At 47.5% G+C, this 20,694-nt stretch overlaps 1 protein-coding gene across 2 annotated transcripts in view; it reads right to left on the reverse strand.

The window, feature by feature from the left end:
• The window catches only part of TMEM255A (transmembrane protein 255A), a 64,260-nt gene extending 52,464 nt beyond the window's left edge, over positions 1-11,796 (reverse strand). For both annotated transcript variants that reach the window (XM_044305238.1, XM_044305236.1), the window contains exon 1: positions 11,571-11,796. In XM_044305238.1, the coding sequence (XP_044161173.1) occupies positions 11,571-11,625 (55 nt within the window). In that variant the 5' untranslated portion in view covers positions 11,626-11,796. The remainder of the gene's footprint in view (positions 1-11,570) is intronic.
• Between the last annotated feature and the right edge of the window lie 8,898 nt (positions 11,797-20,694).

A 20,694-nucleotide genomic window follows, 5' to 3' on the forward strand; every position in this document is an offset into this window, starting at 1 on the left:
TGCAAGAAAAGGGTTTTATTATTTTAACAGTTCAGACATTTTTGGATGCAGCGATACCAGTTTATTTTTTTTATGTAAAATTGGGAAATGGGGTGAATAATTTTTTTTTTACTGTTTACTAAATAACTTATAGCCCCCTAAGGGAGCTATAATCTGCGTTCTTCTGATTGCATGTCTCATAGATCATAATAGAGAACTATCACTACCATTGCAGGAATCATGCTCTGTGTGCGAGCATGATACTCCATTCTGGACTTGCAGGAGCGCACTGCATTATACTGATTTATAATGCTTCTTGTGCATGACCTTACTGATACAGAATCATACTGACAGCTTTATGTCACTATGATTCTGTAGAAGGAAGGTCAAACAGACATACATGTCTGTGAAGGTTCTCATTTATCCAGGTCATGGTATATATCTGTAAAGAATAAATCAAGGCAACTGGACGTACTGTAGATTTCTTGAAAAAGTTTCACTCGTTCTTCCAACGAGCTTTCTCAATTCTGAGTGATTGTACAAAAATTCTGGGAATAAATATGTAACTGAATCCACATCTGGTAATTATACCCAGCATTGGGTCAAAGGTGTTGATTCCATTATCCTAATTGGAGTCAGTAGGTGATAAAGACTTCCCAGAAAAAGGTGTCAAGACAGCATTGTATGTGGCAGACAATAGATGTCTAACCCCCCCACCTCTGTTCAAGCTTGGCTTCTCCATTTTTACGTAGATGGCCTCCTTCACGCCTCGTTTGTACCAATCGGCCTCCTTATCCAAAACGCGTACTTGACTGTCTTCAAAGGTGTGACCTGTTCCTTTTAGATGTAAATACACGGCTGAATCTTAAAGCTTGAATAGAGGTGGGGGGGGGGTTAGACATCTATTGTCTGCCACATACAATGCTGTCTTGACACCTTTTTCTGGGAAGTCTTTATCACCTACTGACTCCAATTAGGAGAATGGTATCAACACCCTTGACCCAATGCTGGGTATAATTACCAGATGTGGATTCAGTTACATATTTATTCCCAGAATTTTTGTACAATCACTCAGAATTGAGAAAGCTCGTTGGAAGAACGAGTGAAACGTTTTCACGAAATCTACAGTACGTCCAGTTGCCTTGATTTATTCTTTACAGATAAACAGACATACAGCATTATAAATCAGTATAATGGCGTGCGGCCCTGCAAGTCCAGAATGAAGGATCACGCTCACACACAGAGCGCGATTCCCTCAATGGACTCGCTCGTGTGAAACAGCCCTTATGATCCATGCGATTTTCACTGCCTGCTTGTCAAGCTGTGCCTTGTGCACAGCTTTACAGGCAGCTTACCATGACAGGCCTGGTAACGTTTAGAAGACTGTCATGGTAAACGATCAGCTCTGATCATAAAGACAAAGGGCATCTGTCTGTCTGTCTAACCTCACAGATGCCCTGATCGCTATTGAGGGGTTAAATGACCAGTTTTGGCATCATTGCAGCCAGTTTCCTGCTGTAATATACAGCTGGTATCTGCCATGTATGGAGTGGGCTCAGCACAGCAGCAGCGGGACAGAGTTCTGGCGGAGGCTGCCGGAATAAATGTCGGACATGTCAGTTTTATTCCAGCAGCCTCTTGCCATGCGCTGCCGTGCCTCTGCCGGAACTCCACCCCCGCCCCCATTATAGTCAATGGGGGCGGAGCGGCAGTCCGGGGGCACACGGTCACTAGCGGCAGGACGGATCAGACAGGCTCTTCATCCTACGGAACAGCCTGCTGGAGGTCCATGCCCCTAGTGTGAAAGTAGCCTTAGATGGGCAGACTGTTGGCAACGGGTGGTCGTAGGAGTATTCGTCCCTGATAATCTGCCCGGCAATTGAGCAGTGTAAACCCACCATAAACAATGGCTTTGTAATCTTTTCTAGACTTCAATTACTCTATTGTGCATCTCTTTTTAAATCTCTTGAGATCCTCATTTGCTACTTGCCTGCTTTGCATTTCCAGACAAGATCTAAATTCAACAGGTCTGGCAGTAATCATGTCTGGGTATGGTCAATGATATTGAACCAAATTGCCAATTGGATTTGGTTAATAGGTTGATTTAGTAGCTAAGGGGGCAATTACTTTTTCACATAGGGTCATCATCATTTCATTTAATGGGTTATCTCTGTCTAATATTAAACATAGTTTGATGATCTGAAACATTCAACAAATATGCAAGAACTGAAGAAACTGGGAAGGGACAAAACGTTTTCCCGTGCCTGTAGATGAGTTAGAGTCCAGTCTGTCTGGATGGGATCCGCTAGCAGTCTAATGTGTTTAAGAACAGCCAAGAAACAGCATTCACGTCTTCCCTGGTGATCCTCCTTTACACCCTGTCAACATGTGACCGTGTGTTCTGAACGGAAACGCTGGCGAAAACAGACGGCCGGCTGTATGTGTTTTGCGGATCCACAAAACATGGATACCGGTAGGTATACGTTCCGCATTTCGGGAAATGCACGTGCCCAATCCTATCATAGAGCAGGTATTATTCTTGTCCGCAATTTCTATCGTTTTTGCACAGAATGGAAGTACAGATGCGGACATCACACGGTGTGCTGTTCGCATCTTTTGCGGCCCCATTGAAAGGAAAAGGTCTTATAAATGCGGTTGTGTGAATGGGCCCTTATACTGGTTTCACAAGTGATTTTTATTCGGTGGATTTTCAATCTGGAGGTTTTTGCCATATTTCCGCAGTAAAAACCGCACAAATAACTGCAACAAAGTCGCACATATTACATGTGGTTCTTGCTACGGAGAAACCAGCAGATTACACCCTCTCCATGGACAAGGGTGAAAACCGCAAGTGAAATCCACTGTTCAAATTGACACGCTGAGGATTTCAAATCTGCAATACTACAGCTTTTCTGCTGCATTTTTTCAAGCAGTGGGTGGATGAGAATTCAGAAATTTTCTGCAACTTTGCTGGTGCAGTACAACATTGCGGATTTGCTGCACGTATGTCCACAACAGTAAATCCACACATATGACCCCTGCCTAAAGGGGTGCAGATTTATGTGCAGAAATCTGCATAAAATACACATCAAAACCGCACTATTTAGGCTCATGCACATGACCGTTGGGTGTTTTGCGGTCCGCAAAACACGGATACTGGGTGTGTGCATCCTGCGGACGGAAGGGCAGGCCCCTAAATAGAACAGTATTATCCTTGTTTATAATGCAGACGATAACATGTTCTATTTTTTGTGGAACAGCCATGAGGACATGGAATGCACATGCAGTCACTTCCTTTTTTTTTTTCCGGCCCCATTGAAGTGAATATTTCCGCTTAGGACTGAAAAAAAATAAAAAAATGAATGACAAAGTAGTTGTACGGTAAAGGGTCAAATGCCAGTCGGACAATGAAGTACAAAAACACCAGGCAAATAAGAAAACCAACGTGCCAGAAAGTCAAAAACCCATGACATCAATACAATACCAAATCGCCAGAAGCCAAACACGTAGTCACAATACCAATCCAGAAATCCAAAAGGAGTCTTTAATACTAGAAGGGAACAACAGGGGGCCAGAGGACAAGAAATTCACAGACCTGTATATGAAGGCTCCGGCCTTTTGTACTGAGCGAGGAACAGCTCACGCCAGTGTCCCTGCATGCCAGGTGGAGCTGCCCGATGAGCGTCCTGACCTTCTGGAGCCATGGTGGACGCTGCTGCTGCCGCACAGAGCCAGTGGCCGCTGGGGGAACCCTAACACAATACGTTCATGAGATTTGTCTGCTGGTACTATACTAAGCTGCGGTTTTTCCGCAAGTATTCCGCAACGTGTGCAGGAGGCCTCAGGGTTAGGGTTTGGCCTTTTAGGCTAGCATAAAGAAGTGGAACAAATACGGTAAGGCAGCTTTTGATTGATGGGCGTACGGATCAATAGCTAATAAGCAGCGTGTGACAGGTCCTCTGTCAAGATGTATAACTGAAGATGCATTGTATAATATTATCAGGTTTCCTGAAAGCGATAAAGGCAAAGCACATAATAGCAAATAACATAAAATACTGTACCGGCCATCGGTCAAACATCTAGCCAAGATGGCCATACACAGGCAGATGTGAAGGTTGTGTGTAATGACATCAGATCATGTGTCGGTTTTGCAGCAGAGAAAAGCTTTAGAACAGTATGGTGGATCTGGGACATTCAGCAGGCCGAGGACGAGCGATGAAATTGTAATGAGTGCTGTTCCTGCCTGGAAAACCTTTAATGACATCAGACTAGCAGAGTCTACAGCATGACAATCCGCAGATACACCGCGCCGCCTGCAGCACCCGGACACGGATAATTCAGAAATATTCATATCCTGGAGAAATAACAGGATGTATAGCTCTATTCACAGAGGAGAAGAAGGCCTGTGCGCCGGACACATATCGCAACCATCAGATACAAACTATTTGCATGATTGCTACATTGAAACACACAATTCAGACGTGCCTAAGGTAAAAAAAAAAAGCAAACAGTGCGCCTAAGGGTACTTTCACACTTGCGGCAGGCAGTTCCGTCGCCGCAACTGCCTGCCGGATCGGTCAAAATGCATGCAAACTGATGGCATTTGTCAGACGGATCAGGATCCCGATCCGTATGACAAATGCATTAAAATGCCAGATCAGTCTCTCCAGACCAGGTTCCTGGTATCATCCAGCTATGCCGCACACGGTGAACTCCGGAGGGCCGTTTCTCTACCAGAACACTTTGCTGGATTTCAAATGCAGATGTAAATGTACCTTAATATATTTCTAGCTGCAAGATATGCTTGATGTGCCCCTGGACCCTACGTAATTCTGTCCATCCTCTGATCGTAAATGCCTCCATGCATGTTCAGCTCATATGGGAGAGACCAGCAGCTGGCAAGCACCGCTTTTAGGCTATGCTCACATGTAGGGCTGCAACAATTAATCGATGTAATTGATGTTGCCGACGAATCCAGTTATCGAATAATCGTCCGATTCGTTGCTATGCGGGCGGTTTACTTTAAATCACTGCATCTTTATTTTACCTTACAATGACGCTCCAGTAACAGGCAGAGCGGACGGCGGCGTAACGTCACTTACTCATGTGACGCGCCTTCTCCTCCTCCTTCATTCATAAAGTGGGCGGAGCAGGTGCGTCACGTGAGTGAGTGACGTTACGCCGCCGCCCGCTCTGCCTGTTACCTGAGCTTCATTGTAAGGTAATAAAGATGCGCTGACGCTGAGTAAAAGTTACTGCCGGGGCTGTTATGGGGAGGGGGGGGGATCTGTGTATGGCACTGCTATGGGGAGGGGGATCTGTGCACATATCCCCCTACCCATAACAGTGCCACCCACAGGACCCCTCCCTATAACAGCGCCACCCACAGGACCCACAGGACCCCTCCATAACAGCGCCACCCACAGATCCCCCATAATAGTGTCATCCACAGTTTGTTTTAATATGGCCTTTGAACATAATTAAAATTATATAAACTTCTTTGTTTTGTAATTTTTGTGTTTTTTCCTGATTAATCGATTAAAATTAATCGACAACTAATCGATTATTCAAATAATCGTTAGCTGCAGCCCTACTCACATGTGACTGAAAATACAGTGGAAAAGTCCAAAACGGAGTTTGCCACAGATATGCGGCAAAAAATGCAAAAACCACAGCAAAAAAAAATTAAAAAAATTACGTATTACATGCTCTAGCCAGTAAAACGGCTAGGGCAGCGCTAAAGCCCACCCATCAGAGTCGGTGATGTCACCGAACACACTGCCGAGCGGAAGCCTCCACCCGGCAGTGTGTTATTGTAAACAAAAGAGCCCTTGCCCTGCGTGATTTAGCGCAGTGCAAAGGAGAGCATCAGAGCATAAACTGCTCCGATGCCAAGTCAGGGGGGCTGTCTGGGTAAAAATGGTGGTATCCAGGTTCAGCTCTGAACCCGGAGAACCCCTTTAACTTAATCACTCACAGGCAGAAAACACCCATTTTTCCCCAACAACAGAAAACACCCCAAAAACACCACATATCCTCATAAATACATCCATGGATAGCTATGATCTGGGCAAACAATATATCAAAAAAATCACCCAGGTCCAAGCAGGGGGTTCCCGAATTCCATGGAAGTCACATTTGACAGACCGCAAGCATGGTTTTCCTGCCCAAAACAGTTCCACAGATTTAGGCTGGGCAGCCGGTCGAGTGTTCGCCGGGTGAAGACACTGAAGGGGTTAAATAATGATCAGAGCTAAAAGTAGTGCAGTACTACCTCAGCCCTGGACTGCGGTTCCTCTCTACGTACATTTGTAGTATTATTTAATCAATAATGTGATCTATTTCAAGACCGAGAGGAAGACAATAAAGATTTAAAGCTCTTCTATGATGCTGAAAGGACTGTGTGTCATATGTCCTAATCAGTCTCGGACTACGGTAACTTCGGCCCACCGGAAAAACTGAGATTTGGAGGTCCCCCTACATCACATAAAAAAAGAGATCTTAGTATGTTTTTAGGAAAATCGTTGTCTTATTGTGACTGGGCAGCATCGTTGTGTCACAGAGGAGCCTCAGCTCCACTACAACTCATGTTAAAGTAATAAAGAAGGGGTCTCTGACACAGGACTGCCTTTTTCTACTACAGGAAAAAAAAAAAAAAAAAATCCTCAAAATCATCATTCATTCATTGTTTCGTTAAGACTGTAGTTAAAGGGGTTTTCCAAGACTTTAAGGGCTTGTTCACACGACCGTGGTTTTGGTCCGCATCCGTTGCTCCGTTCCGTAGCCCCACATGTCCCCTGGATAGGTCACCAGTATCTGATCGGTGGGAGTCCGACACCCGGGACCCTTGCTGATCAGCTGTTCGAGAAGGCAGCGGCGCTCGCAGCTTCCTAGGCCATGTGACATCACATTCATCGGTCACATGGCCTAGGCGCAGCTTAGCCCCAATGAAGTCAATGGTGCTTAGCGAGATACCAAGCACAACCAATGTATGCACTGTGCTTGGGGTACAGAGAGAAGGCCGTGGCGGTGCCTTCTCAGACAGCTGACCGGCAGGGATCTCGGGTGTCGGACCCCCACCGACCAGATACTGATGACAAATCCTGAGGAAAGCTCATCAGTATTTAAAGTCTCAGAAAACCCTTCGGCCTGATCTAGGCTTCCATTGATGCCCGATAGATCTGTAGTTTCCAATCACTGCACCTAACAACCACCAAGAAAATCCAACATGGCAGATTACTTCTTAACAGCTATGTGCCATTAGTCGGCATCTGACAAGCATGTCACAAAGTGGTTGTCGGGAAATAGTCTAAACCAACCTTTTCAGCTGTCCAAAACCTGTAGTGTGTGGCCATTTCTGGGCGGTGTTCACACCTGCATTGGGCATTCTGCTTTTCTGTTGCATCATAGGAACGGAAAAACAGAATTCAAGCCAGGTGACGTACCATCACATCAATGGCACCCAACGGACTCCACCAATTTATAATGGGGCCACTGGGTTTCCATCATGGCGTCTGCCATTTTACCAGAAAAAAAAAAGACTTCACATTTTTTACAGAATCTGCGAAGGAGGCTCCTCACAGAGATCTGCACAGTGGCACAGAAAACAGAGCAAAGTTACTAAAATACCACCCCTCATAGGTATCAACTGCATGCTAAAATGAACATACATCATTTAAAGGGGCTGTCCGGGTGCTTAATATATTTTTGACCAATCCTCAGGATCAGTTTTTAGAGTTGAGCACTGCGACCTCTTCCTAGGCCACAGACGCCACGTTCTTCGGTCACATGGCCTAGGCCAGGAATGCCCAACCTGCGGCCCTCCAGCTGTTGCAAAACTACAACTGCCAGCATACTCGGACAGCCTACAGCTACCAGCCTACAGGAGGGCATGGTGGGAGTTATAGTTTTACAACAGCTGGAGGGCCATGGGTTGGGCATCACTGGCCTAGGTGCAGCTCAGTCCTATTCAAGTAAATGAGGCTGAGGTGAAATACCAAACAAAGCCACTATCCAACTGAGGGCGCTATACTTGATAAGCTGAATGGAGGCCGCAACGCTCAATGTAGTGCCACACCCTCTTCAACAGCTAAGTGGCGCCAATAGTTGGACCTCCCCCGCTCCGATACTGATGACCTATCCTGGGTCATTGTTGTAATTCACTTACAACAATGGGAGGCGGATTCTACGGGGATCCCTATACGGAACAGAAATCCACTGAGTGGACAGGGCCTCGGATTTCTGCCATGGACTCCGTGTCACATATGTCAGCGCTTCCTGCTGCCGCCGCAGTACAGTAATACACTGGTATAGATCATACCAGTGTATTACTGTACTGCGGCGGCAGCAGGAAGCGCACAGCGTTATAGCAACCAATGACGCCGTGCGCTCCTGCTCTGAACAGGAATCCAGCCCGGCATACCACGGACCGCTCACGGCCGTGTGCATTCGGCCTTAGGCCACATTCACCCCACAGTGAGACACTGCAGTATTGTTCGCTTCATCCTAGCGAGCTTCGGTCAAAACTTTGCTTGACTTCGCTGTGTAAAGTAATTAACACTGATGAGGACAGTATACTACTACAGAGCGATCTGGATATATTGGAGGCTTGGGCAGATAAGGTTTAACAATGACAAATGTAAAGTTATGCACATGGGAAGAAATAATGCAAGTCATCCGTACATACTAAATGGTAAAACACTCGGTAACACTGACATGGAAAAGGATCTAGGAATTTTAATAAACAGCAAACTAAGCTGCAAAAACCAGTGTCAGGCAGCTGCTGCCAAGGCCAATAAGATAATGGGTTGCATCAAAAGGGGCATAGATGCCCGTGATGAAAACATAGTCCTACCACTTTACAAATCATTAGTCAGACCACACATGGAGTACTGTGTACAGTTCTGGGCTCCAGTACAGATATCTATCCCATCATCTATTCATTCCCAGGACAGTGACTGTGACGAGGGGACATCCTCTGCGTCTGGAGGAAAGAAGGTTTGTACACAAACATAGAAGAGGATTCTTTACGGTAAGAGCAGTGAGACTATGGAACTCTCCGCCTGAGGAGGTGGTGATGGTGAGTACAATAAAGGAATTCAAGAGGGGCCTGGATGTATTTCTGGAGCGTAATAATATTACAGGATATAGCTACTAGAGAGGGGTCGTTGATCCAGGGAGTTATTCTGATTGCCTGATTGGAGGCGGGAAGGAATTTTTATTCCCCTAAAGTGGGGAAAATTGGCTTCTACCTTCACAGGGGTTTTTTGCCTTCCTCTGGATCAACTTGCAGGATGACAGGCCGGACTGGATGGACAAATGTATTTTTTCGGCCTTATGTACTATGTTACTATGACTGCTGTACGGTGATCAGCCTTTAAATGGATGGGCTCCGGCGAGGCAAATTCGTTATGACCGAAGTCTCGCGGGACTTTGGTAAATGACTTCCGTTTAAGAACTTGAAAACCATTTTAAAGGCTGGATCTGAAGTTGACTTCAATAGCGAGGTACCAGCCGGTACTGAAGCCAACCTCGGACCCATGTACAAGGTTCTAACTAACTTCGCCTCGCCGGAGTCCATCCATTTCAAAGCTGTACGGAGATGGTTATAATGGCTTTTTCAGGTGAATGTAGCCTAAGGCTACTTTCACACTAGCGTTCGGGCGGATCCGTTCTGAACGGATCCGCTCATAATAATGCAGACGGAGGCTCCGTTCAGAACGGATCCGTCTGCATTATTTTTAGCATATAACAGCTAAGTGTGAAAATAGCCTCGGACGGATCCGTCCAGACTTTCAATGTAAAGTCAATGGGGGACGGATCCGCTTGAAGATTGAGCCACATTGTGGCATCTTCAAACGGATCCGTCCCCATTGACTTACATTGTAAGTCTGGACGGATCCGCACGGATCCGCACGCCTCCGCACGGCCAGGCGGACAACCGAACACTGCAAGCAGCGTTCAGCTGTCCGCCTGTCCGTGCGGAGGCGAGCGGAGCGGAGGCTGAACGCCGCCAGACTGATGCAGTCTGAGCGGATCCGCTCCATTCAGACTGCATCAGGGCTGGACGGCTGCGTTCGGGTCCGCTCGTGAGCTCCTTCAAACGGAGCTCACGAGCGGACCAGCGAACGCTAGTGTGAAAGTAGCCTTAGAGTGCGGCCACGCGGTCAGGTTTGTGGTTCTGGGAGCCAAAATCAGGAGCGGCTCATAAAAGGAAAGAAAGTATAAAGTACGGATACGACGTCTCCTCTTTTTGAATACACATCCAGTTTTGGCTTCCAGAGCTGCATCAGTAAACCTGACCGTGTGGACGTACCCTTAGGGCTGTTTCACACGAGCGGATGCAGTGCGTGACATCCGCTCCGTGAAAGAGTGCCAAGACCCGATGCAGACTGCAGAGGCACGGACATTAACATGACTGATAATACTCCGTGCCTCTCTGTGACCTCTTTACTACGAAATCACAGTTGGCCCCTAATAGAAAAGCAGTATCCTTGTCCGTAATGTGGACAATAATAGGACAGTTCTATTTTTTGCGGAACGGACATACGGAAACAGAACGAGGCTTAAGGGCTGTTTCACACGAGCGGATGCCGTGCGCGACATCCGCTCCGTGAAAGAGTGCCAAGACTCGATGCAGACTGCAGAGACACGGAGTAGTAACATGACTGATAATGCTCCGTGCCTCTCTGTGACCTCTTTACTACGAAATCACAGTTGTCACTGTGAGTGAGGCTTTATAGGGTACATTCACATCACCATTTTATTTTGCGTTCTTCTGATCCGTTTTAGCCATTGACGTCTGAGATCTGTTATTTTTACTAAACTCCTCCACAGAGTACTTTTTTTCTGGCTAAAATAATAGATCTCAGACAGAAATGGCTTAAAATGAGCATAACTGTGCATAAGGCCTCATGCACACGAATGTATGTATTTTTGCGGTCCGCAGAAAACGGATCCGCAAAAAAATACAGGTGACGTCCGTGTGCATTCCGTATTTTTTCCGAACAGAACAGCTGGCCCCTAATAGAAAAGCGGTATCCTTGTCCGTAATGTGGACAATAATAGGACAGTTCTATTTTTTGCGGAACGGACATACGGAAACAGAATGCACACGGAGTACCTTCTGGGTTTTTTTTTTTGCGGACCCGTTGAAATGAATGGTTCCGTATGCAAAAAAGTGGAATGGACACGGAATAAAAATATACGTTCGTGTACACGAGGCCTAAAGGGTGCACAAAATATTGTTTTATGTTCTTCTGACAGAGATGAAGAACGGAAAACGAAACAGTGATGTGAACCCGGCCTTACAGCTCACACAAGCGCGCCACGCATTTCACCTTCATAAACATGTAGGACATGCATTCACACAAGGTGCAAGAAATAAAAAAAAAACGCAGCAGACAAGGATACCTGAGCCCCAATGTGAGCAGCTCTGCAGGTGTCAGCTATACTATAGCCATGCTATGAGGTCATCGACACCACCAGCCTCCGGCACACACAGGGTGCTGCTGACGTCACAGCCCCGCTCAGGATACCTGTCACCTACACAAGAAGACGCATGCGGTTCCGGGCCGCCCCCCGACACTCACCGGTGGAGTCTGCAGCTGGAATCTCAGTACGCTGCGACGCCTGCTGAGTCAGCATGCTGCGGGGCTCACGGTCCTGCTACCGGGCAGCGAACGGGCAAAGAGGCTTCCTGAAAATGCAAGGATGCACTGGGGGCTGGGTGGGCGCATAGCATCCATAGGGGCTTCACCGCCGCCTCCTCAGGCATAGTCCCATACCAGCTCTGGCCATTACGACAGGTACAAGACAAGTGGAGGGGCTATAGGGGACGTCACGTGATCGGAGAGAAAGAGGGCGGGGCTGACTCCTAATGCAGTGGGGACAAGCGGGAGCAGTGTGCGGGGGGAGAGGCGGGAGCAGTGTGCGGGGGGAGAGGGGGGGAACAATAGGGAGCAGTGTGCGGGGGAGAGAAGGGGGAACAATAGGGAGCAGTGTGCGGGGGAGAGGGGGAAACATGAGGGAGAGGGGGGAAACATGAGGGAGAGGGGGGGAACAATAGGGAGCAGTGTGCGGGGGAGAGGGGAAAACATCAGGGAGAGGGGGGGGACAAGCGGGAGCAGTGTGCGGGGGAGAGGGGGGGAGCAGTGTGACGGGGGCGAACATGAGGAGAGGGGGGGAACAATAGGGAGCAGTGTGCGGGGGAGAGGGGAAAACATCAGGGAGAGGGGGGGGACAATAGGGAGCAGTGTGCGGGGGAGAGGGGGGGAACAATAGGGAGCAGTGTGCGGGGGAGAGGGGGAAACATGAGGGAGAGGGGGGAAACATGAGGGAGAGGGGGGGAACAATAGGGAGCAGTGTGCGGGGGAGAGGGGAAAACATCAGGGAGAGGGGGGGGACAAGCGGGAGCAGTGTGCGGGGGAGAGGGGGGGAGCAGTGTGCGGGGGAGAGGGGGGGAACAATAGGGAGCAGTGTGCAGGGAAGAGGGGAAAAACATCAGGGAGGGGGGGGGGACAATGGGGAGCAGTGTGCGGGGGAGAGGGGGGGAACAGTGGGGAGCAGTGAGAGGGGGGAGCAGTGTGCGGGGTGAGGGGGGAACATCAGGGAGAGGGGGGAAACATCAGGGAGAGGGGGGAACAATAGGGAGCAGTGTGCAGGGGAGAGGGGAAAACATCAGGGAGAGGGGGGGGACAATGGGGAGCAGTGTGCGGGGGAGAGGGGGGGAACAGTGGGGAGCAGTGTGCGGGGGAGAGGGGGGAGCAGTGTGAGGGGGAACAATGGGGAGCAGTGTGTGGGGGAGAGGGAACAATGGGGAGCAGTGTGCGGGGGAGAGGGGGGAACAGTGGGGAGCAGTTTGCGGGGGAGAGGGGGGAACAGTGGGGAGCAGTGTGCGGGGGAGAGGGGGGAACAATGGGGAGCAGTGTGCGGGGGAGAGGGGGAACAGTGGGGAGCAGTGTGCAATGGGGGGAACAATGGGGAGCAGTGTGCGGGGGAGAGGGGGGAACAATGGGGAGCAGTGTGCGGGGGAGAGGGGGGAACAATGGGGAGCAGTGTGCGGGGGAGAGGGGGGAACAGTGGGGAGCAGTGTGCGGGGGAGAAGGGGGAACAGTGGGGAGCAGTGTGCGGGGGGAACAGTGGGGAGCAGTGTGCGGGGGAGAAGGGGGAACAGTGGGGAGCAGTGTGCGGGGGAGAAGGGGGAACAGTGGGGAGCAGTGTGCGGGGGAGAAGGGGGAACAGTGGGGAGCAGTGTGCGGGGGGAGAAGGGGGAACAGTGGGGAGCAGTGGTGCGGGGGAGAGGGTGAACAGTGGGGAGCAGTGTGCGGGGAGAAGGGGGAACAGTGGGGAGCAGTGTGCGGGGGAGAAGGGGAACAGTGGGGAGCAGTGTCGGGGAAGAGGGTGAACAGTGGGGAGCAGTGTGCGGGGGAGAAGGGGGAACAGTGGGTACAGTGTGGGGGGAGAAGGGGGAACAGTGGGAGCAGTGTGCGGGGGAGAAGGGGGGAACAGTGGGGAGCAGTGTGCGGGGGAGAAGGGGAACAGTGGGAGCAGTGTGCGGGGGAGAAGGGGGACAGTGGGGAGCAGTGTGCGGGGGAGAAGGGGGAACAGTGGGGAGCAGTGTGCGGGGGAGAAGGGGGAACAGTGGGGGCAGTGTGCGGGGAGAAGGGGGGAACAGTGGGAGCAGTGTGCGGGGGAGAAGGGTGAGCAGTGGTGCGGGGGAGAGGGGGAACAGTGGGGAGCAGTGGTGGAGAGGGGGAACAGTGGGGAGCAGTGTGCGGTGGAGAGGGGGAACAGTGGGGAGCAGTGTGCGGGGGAGAGGGGGGAACAGTATGAGGGGAAAGGAGGGCTTGGGGGTGTAGACTCAAATGGGGCATAGAGAGCAGTCTCTGGCGAGACAGGGCGTAAGAAGCAGTGTGTCCAGGGGAGAGGGGCATTGGGAGATGGCCTAATGAGGGAAGTGGCATGAGGGGTAACATAGAGAGCAGTCTGTGAAAAAGAAGAGGGTATGGAGAGCAGTCTGTGATAGAGGGGCCACGGGGAGCAGTCTGTGAAAAAGAGGCTATGGAGAGCAGTCTGTGAGAAGAGGGGCCACGGGGAGCAGTCTGTGAAAAAGAAGAGGCTATGGAGAGCAGTCTGTTAGAAGAAGGGCCACGGGGAGCAGTCTATGTGAGGGGGTATGAGGAGCACAACGGCCTTCTAAGAGCCATACATTTTTGCATTTTCTGTACACGTAGCCATATGGGGCCTAATCTTGGTGGGACAAGTTATATTTTGTAATGGAACCATTTAATTTACCATATTTTGTAAACTGGTAAAAAAAAATTGTCAGACGAAACTGAAAATAAACGACAATTCCGCCAAGGTTTTTGGGGTTTTGTAACTACATGCTAAAAATGAGATGACGACCTTGTGCAGGTCAGTATGAGTAATGTATGTCGTTTTTATGCAGATGAAATACTGGTACGTCATTTTCTGATAAAGGTTAAATAAGCAGCTATTAACCCTTAGAGGACCTTGTGATTTTCTGTTTTTGCGTTATAGTTTTTCACTCCCTGCTTTCCCAGAGCCATAACTTTTTTATTTTTCCATTCACATAGCATTATGATGACTTATTTTTTGTGGGAAAAGTTGTACGTTCTAATGGCACCATTTAATACTGCATATGATGTACAGGGTGGGCCATTTTTTATGGATACACCTTAATAAAATGGGAATGGTTGGTGATATTAACTTCCTGTTTGTGGCACATTAGTATATGAGAGGGGGAAACTTTTCAGCATGGGTGGTGACCATTTTGAAGTCGGCCATTTTGAATCCAACTTTTGTTTTTTCAATAGAAAGAGGGTAATGTGACACATCAAACTTATTGGGAATTTCACAAGAAAAACAATGGTGTGCTTGGTTTTAACGTAACTTTATTCTTTCATGAGTTATTTACAAGTTTCTGACCACTTATAAAATGTGTTCAATGTGCTGCCCATTGTGTTGGATTGTCAATGCAACCCTCTTCTCCCACTCTTCACACACTGATAGCAACACCGCAGGAGAAATGCTAGCATAGGCTTCCAGTATCCGTAGTTTCAGGTGCTGCACATCTCGTATCTTCACAGCATAGACAATTGCCTTCAGAGGACCCCAAAGATAAAAGTCTAAGCGGGTCAGATCGGGAGACCTTGGGGGCCATTCAACTGGTCCACGACGTCACCAGACATCAACACAATTTCTATCCGCTCCGCACGTGTTAGGCTACTTTCACACTTGCGCTTGATCGGATCCGTTCTGAACGGATCTGATCATATTAATGCAGACGGAGGCTCCGTTCAGTACGGATCCGTCTGCATTAATAACTTAGAAAAATTTCGCAAGTGCGCAAGTAGCCTGAGCGGATCCGTTCAGACTTTCAATGTAAAGTCAATGGGGGACGGATCCGCTTGAAGATTGAGCCATATGGTGACATCTCCAAGCGGATCCGTTCCCATTGACTTACATTGTAAGTCTGAACGGATCCGCACGCCTCCGCACGGCCAGGCGGACAGCTGAACGCTGCAAGCAGCGTTCAGCTGTCCGCCTGTCCGAGCGGAGGCTGAACGCCGCCAGACTGATGCAGTCTGAGCGGATCCGCTCCATTCAGACTGCATCAGGGCTGGACGGAGGCGTTCGGGTCCGCTCGTGAGCTCCTTCAAACGGAGCTCACGAACGGACCTCTGAACGCTAGTGTGAAAGTAGCCTTAACCTCGGCGACATGTCAATGGCTGTAAACAAAGAGAAACTTGTAAATAACTCATGAAATAATAAAGTTACGTTAAAACCAAGCACGCCATTGTTTTTCTTGCGAAATTCCAAATAAATTTGGTGTGTCACATGACCCTCTTTCTATTGAAAAAACAAAAGTTGGATTCAAAATGGCCGACTTCAAAATGGCCGCCATGGTCACCACCCATCTTGAAAAGTTTCCCCCCTCACATATACTAATGTGCCACAAACAGGAAGTTAATATCGCCAACCATTCCCATTTTATTAAGGTGTATCCATATAAATGTCCGACCCTGTAGTTAGGAACTGGAAAACAATTCTAAATGGGGTGGAATTGGGGAAAAAAGCAATTCTGCCACAGTTTTGTTTGTTTGTGTTCCTATGCGGTAAACGATACCACACTTAAAAATAATTTTTTAGCACCGTATTCTGACCCCTATAACTTTTTTTAGTGATACCATTTTGAAGTATGTGTGACTTTTTGATCACTTTTTATCAAATATTTTGGGGGGAGTGGAAGTGAGAAAATGTTTTTTTTTCTCATTACGTCATTTGCCGTATGGGATAAATATTGTTATATTTTAATAGTAAGGGCAATTTTGCACAGGGCGATGCCCATGTATTTTGATTGTGGGAAAAGGGGGTGATCTGAGCTTTTATATATTTCTAAGAACTTTTATTTTCTGTGTGACTATAATTGTGTGTGTTCTGTGAAGAAAACACTTTATTTATAATATACCAATACAGTGCTGCCACCTGCTGGCCTGTATCGGTATATTCTAGTAATAGCTACCAACGCTTGCTTCGGGCTTTTACTATAACATAACAGGTTCCCCGATCTCGGCTACGAAACACTGTTACAGGAGCGTGCGGCTCCCGCTTCTGGACTGCTCAGATGCCATGGTCACGTTTGACTGTGGCATCTGAGGGGTTAAATGAATAGGATCAGCCGCAGGGCTGATCACATACATCCGCCGCGTGTCTCTGCTGTTTGAAACCCAGCAGCTTATGGCGCCTGCATCTTTAAAGGTCGCCATGGGGTTAAAAACACAGCACTCCAGAACAATAGCTGCACTAGATGGATAGGTTACCTAGGTTTTAAAGGGAGTCTGTCAGCAGTTTGAACCATGCTAAACTGCTGACAGTGCTAGGTAGGGGCCAAGGAGAATAGGAAAATATACCTTTTTGTTGAGTAGTAAGAATTTGATATATTTTTTTTTTCTGCCAGGTTTTAATCCTACAAGTGTCACCATAATTGGCTCTCTGCTTCACAGCCCCTCCCCTCTGCTCTGGGTGACAGCTGTAGTAGTCGGAGCCGAGCGGAGGAGCTGTAAGCAGCTCAGTAATTCACAGTAAAGCTCCACCTCCTGGGCACTTGCAGAAACAGTACTTGGCAGAATAAAATTTCAACTTTACATTAATCCTTAAAGCTCCAGAAAAGGTTTGTGCTGTGTTCTCCAGCCGCTATCTAGTGCTGTCAGCAGTTTAGCATGGGCAGAACTGCTGACAGACCCCCTTTAACTTTTATTTCTGCTGCTCCTCAGATACAGTTTTTTTTACTTTATAAATGAGGAATACTGTTTATGATGTGTTACTGCTTCTACAGCTTCTGTCTGTGTAACATGTTTTATAATGTTTCCTTGTACTTTATCTGCAAAATGATTAAAATACATTTTTCACTAAAAACATTCACTTTGTCCGTTTTTCATTTTTTCCTTGAATAAAAAACACTCTAATCAAAGGAAGAAGAAAATAAATAGCTAAGTGAGCACTCAACTGCATCCATATTTTTGACCAGAATGGCGAGTGCCCACAGACGTGCAGCGCCAAACTTCTGCCAGCTCATAGATGATACAGGATCTCTGTTCTAATCTTTGGTGCGGGTTGCAGCATTTTCTGTGGGGGTCTGACGGAAGAATGCGCATCAGATGCAACATCAGACACTGGGCAGATTGTCTTAGGCTTCGTTTATATTACCGTTCAGCCTTTCCGTTAAACGGAAAGGACGGATTCGGCACATAACTGAGCCAAACAGAGCCCATAGGCCCTATAGACCAGTGTTTCCCAACCAGTGTGCCTCCAGCTGTTGCAAAACTACAACTCCCAGCATGCCTGCACAACCAAAGCCTGTCCGGGCATGCTGGGAGTTATAGTTTTGCAACAGCTGGAGGCACACTGGTTGGGAAACACTGCTATATAGGCTATAATGGGGTCTGTTAGGTTTCCGGTAGGAGAAGAAGATTTTTGAAGCGGAGACAAAAGTCCTGCATGCACAACTTTTGTCTTCTGAGCGGAAACCTAACGGACCATATTATAGTCTATGGGGCCTGTGGGCTCAGTTATGTGCCGAATCCGTCCTTTCCATTTTTCTGCCCCGAGAACGGAAAGGCTGAACGGTGATGTGAACGAAGCCTTACAGGGCTAGTACTGTACGGCTTCCTTTAAACAGACCTCCGTGTCCCATCATCTGATGCTTGGTCTGGTGCCATGGTGCCACATGGCAGAGATATTCTCCCCTTGACACATAGCCTATTGGGGAAAATATCTCTGAAACATGTCATGATTTTTTGTGCCTTATTTATGTAGAACTCAAAAGAGAAAAAAAACTTCCTGCAGCAAGTGATATGGCGATGTGTGTGTGAGGCCTCAGTCTGGTTTCACACATGCAGTTTTTAGAAGTCATTTTGTAAAGAAAAATCACAGAAAATAATGCACTAATACAATAGATGCAAACATTATATATGGACTAAGCCCTCACTCTGATATGATATAATCTGAGACTCTCAGCCAGTATAATTGATCAAAACACATCTGTGCCCGCCTACCAGTGCCAGAGTGATCTCAGTCAGGCAGGTCCTACTCTAAATCTACCTATGCTGGTGGGCATCTACATTCAGGAGAGCAGACCCTGCACGTATAGTCTGCTGCTCCTAGTTACCTCTGTGGGCTTCAAGCAATTCCAGCGTGGCACTGCAGTAGGATACCACGAGCAACAAGTCATTTCATGAAATTCCTTCCCTCTTAGATCTTCCACCATCAACTGTGAGTTGTATTATTGTAAAGTGCAAGCGTTTAGGAACTACAACATACCAAGACATTTCGGACAACTGCATGCTAAAAACTTTGTGCGAACAGTTTTGGGAAGGCCCTTTTCTATTCCAGCATGACTGTGCCCCAGTGCACAAAACATGGCATGGTTGGTTGTGGTAGAACGTGACTATTCCGCACACAGCCCTGACCTCAACCCCATCAAACACTTTTGAGGTGAACTAGAACAGAGGTTGTGAGCCAGACAAGCTTGTCCAACATCAGCGTCTGACCTCATAAATGCTCCTCTGGCTGAATGGGCAAAACTTCCTACAGACACACGCCAAAGTCTGGCCAGAAGAGTGAAAGCTGTTCAGCTGCATAGGAGGGACCAGCCCCATATTATTGCCTATGGATTTAGAATGGGATGTCATGAAAACTATTTTAGGTATAATGTGTAGGTGGCCCGATATTTATGTCCATATAGTGTACATCAATATTTCCACATAATCATTTTAACGGCAGGGGGTTCAGGTCTTCAATCTGCAGCAACATCTTTTGATCTGTCAGGAGTAGGTCTGGTCTCCGGCTATCAGAGACAGCCAGGGACTCGGAGGAGAAGACAAGCTGTTTAATACACTTTTTGCTTCTTTCTTACAGGCTACATAGAGTGAATCAGCACTGTGTAATGAGTAGAGGAAGCGGCTATGCCCCTGCTTCTGTTGGACCCGGCAGTCATGTTACCAGGTCCCAAGATAGCAGAGCTGCTAAGTCAAAGCTGAACCTAGATCAGCTCTGCCAGTGTAAAATGCCACCCAGGGCTGTTATTCCCTGTAACTAGGGTTCCTATGGAGGCAAAATGGAAACAAATTACAAAGTGTAACTATTCCCCAGCAGTCTTATGTGACCTCCGAGGGGAAATAGTATGTATTAAAAACAAACACATAAGTAAAAATAAAATAAACCTTAAAAATTAAAAAAGGGCAAATAGCAACCCAAGCCACAACCATAGCTGCCCCATTCATGCAATATTATATATATCATATATCAATACAACCAAATGAACCCATTTTTATAATTCATTTTGGTGTCAATTTGTAAATTTAAAGTGTCACTATACTTTAATTAAACTCTTGATATGATATGGGGACATATCAAAAGTTTAGATCGGTGGGGGTCTCAGCGCTCAGATCACTAGAACGAGGGGAGAGAAGCTGGCCTCGAAGTGAGACCAACTCAGTTGAAGGTATATGAGTCCATATCCTGCAGAGAGAGAGAGCAGTAAGTTTCCCTCCCCTCGTTCTTGAGATTGGCGGAAGTCTCAGCACTCCAGATCACCATCTAAACTTTTGATATGTCCCAACAACTTATCAAAAATGTTATGAAAGTACACTGCCACTTTAAGGAATCAATAAATGTAACAAACATTTTATTAAATATTTTTACAGTGTACCTCATATAAATGTAAAAAATAAAAATATGCTTTATAACTTATTAATAAAAAGCCCTATGTGTCCCGAAAAGAAAAAAAAATGAATAATTTTGGAAAGCTCAACAAAAAACTGCCACATGCAGTAAAACACAAAAAAGGGTCCTGTAATTAATGGGGTTGTCTGGCCTAGGAGCCAACAACCCCAATGATTGTAAGCTGCAGTGTCGGACTGGGGCTTAGGGCCCGCCAGTGTAACTGATTCTGGGGGCCCACCTGAGGGCTCCTGCACACTAACTTATTTTTATTTCATGTCTGTACCGTTCCCTTCACTTCAATGGGGCTGCAAAAAAAATGACTCCATGTGCATTCTGCAAAATGATAGAACATGTCGGCATTACAGACAAGGACAGGACTGTTCTCTGAGAGGCCGGCTGTTCTGTTCCGCATAATGTGGAAAGCACACACCAGGTATCCATGTTTTGCGGACTGCAAAACATCCAACG

This window comes from Bufo gargarizans, chromosome 9 (genome assembly GCF_014858855.1).
Source record: "Bufo gargarizans isolate SCDJY-AF-19 chromosome 9, ASM1485885v1, whole genome shotgun sequence".
In the NCBI taxonomy this organism is placed as follows: domain Eukaryota; kingdom Metazoa; phylum Chordata; class Amphibia; order Anura; family Bufonidae; genus Bufo; species Bufo gargarizans.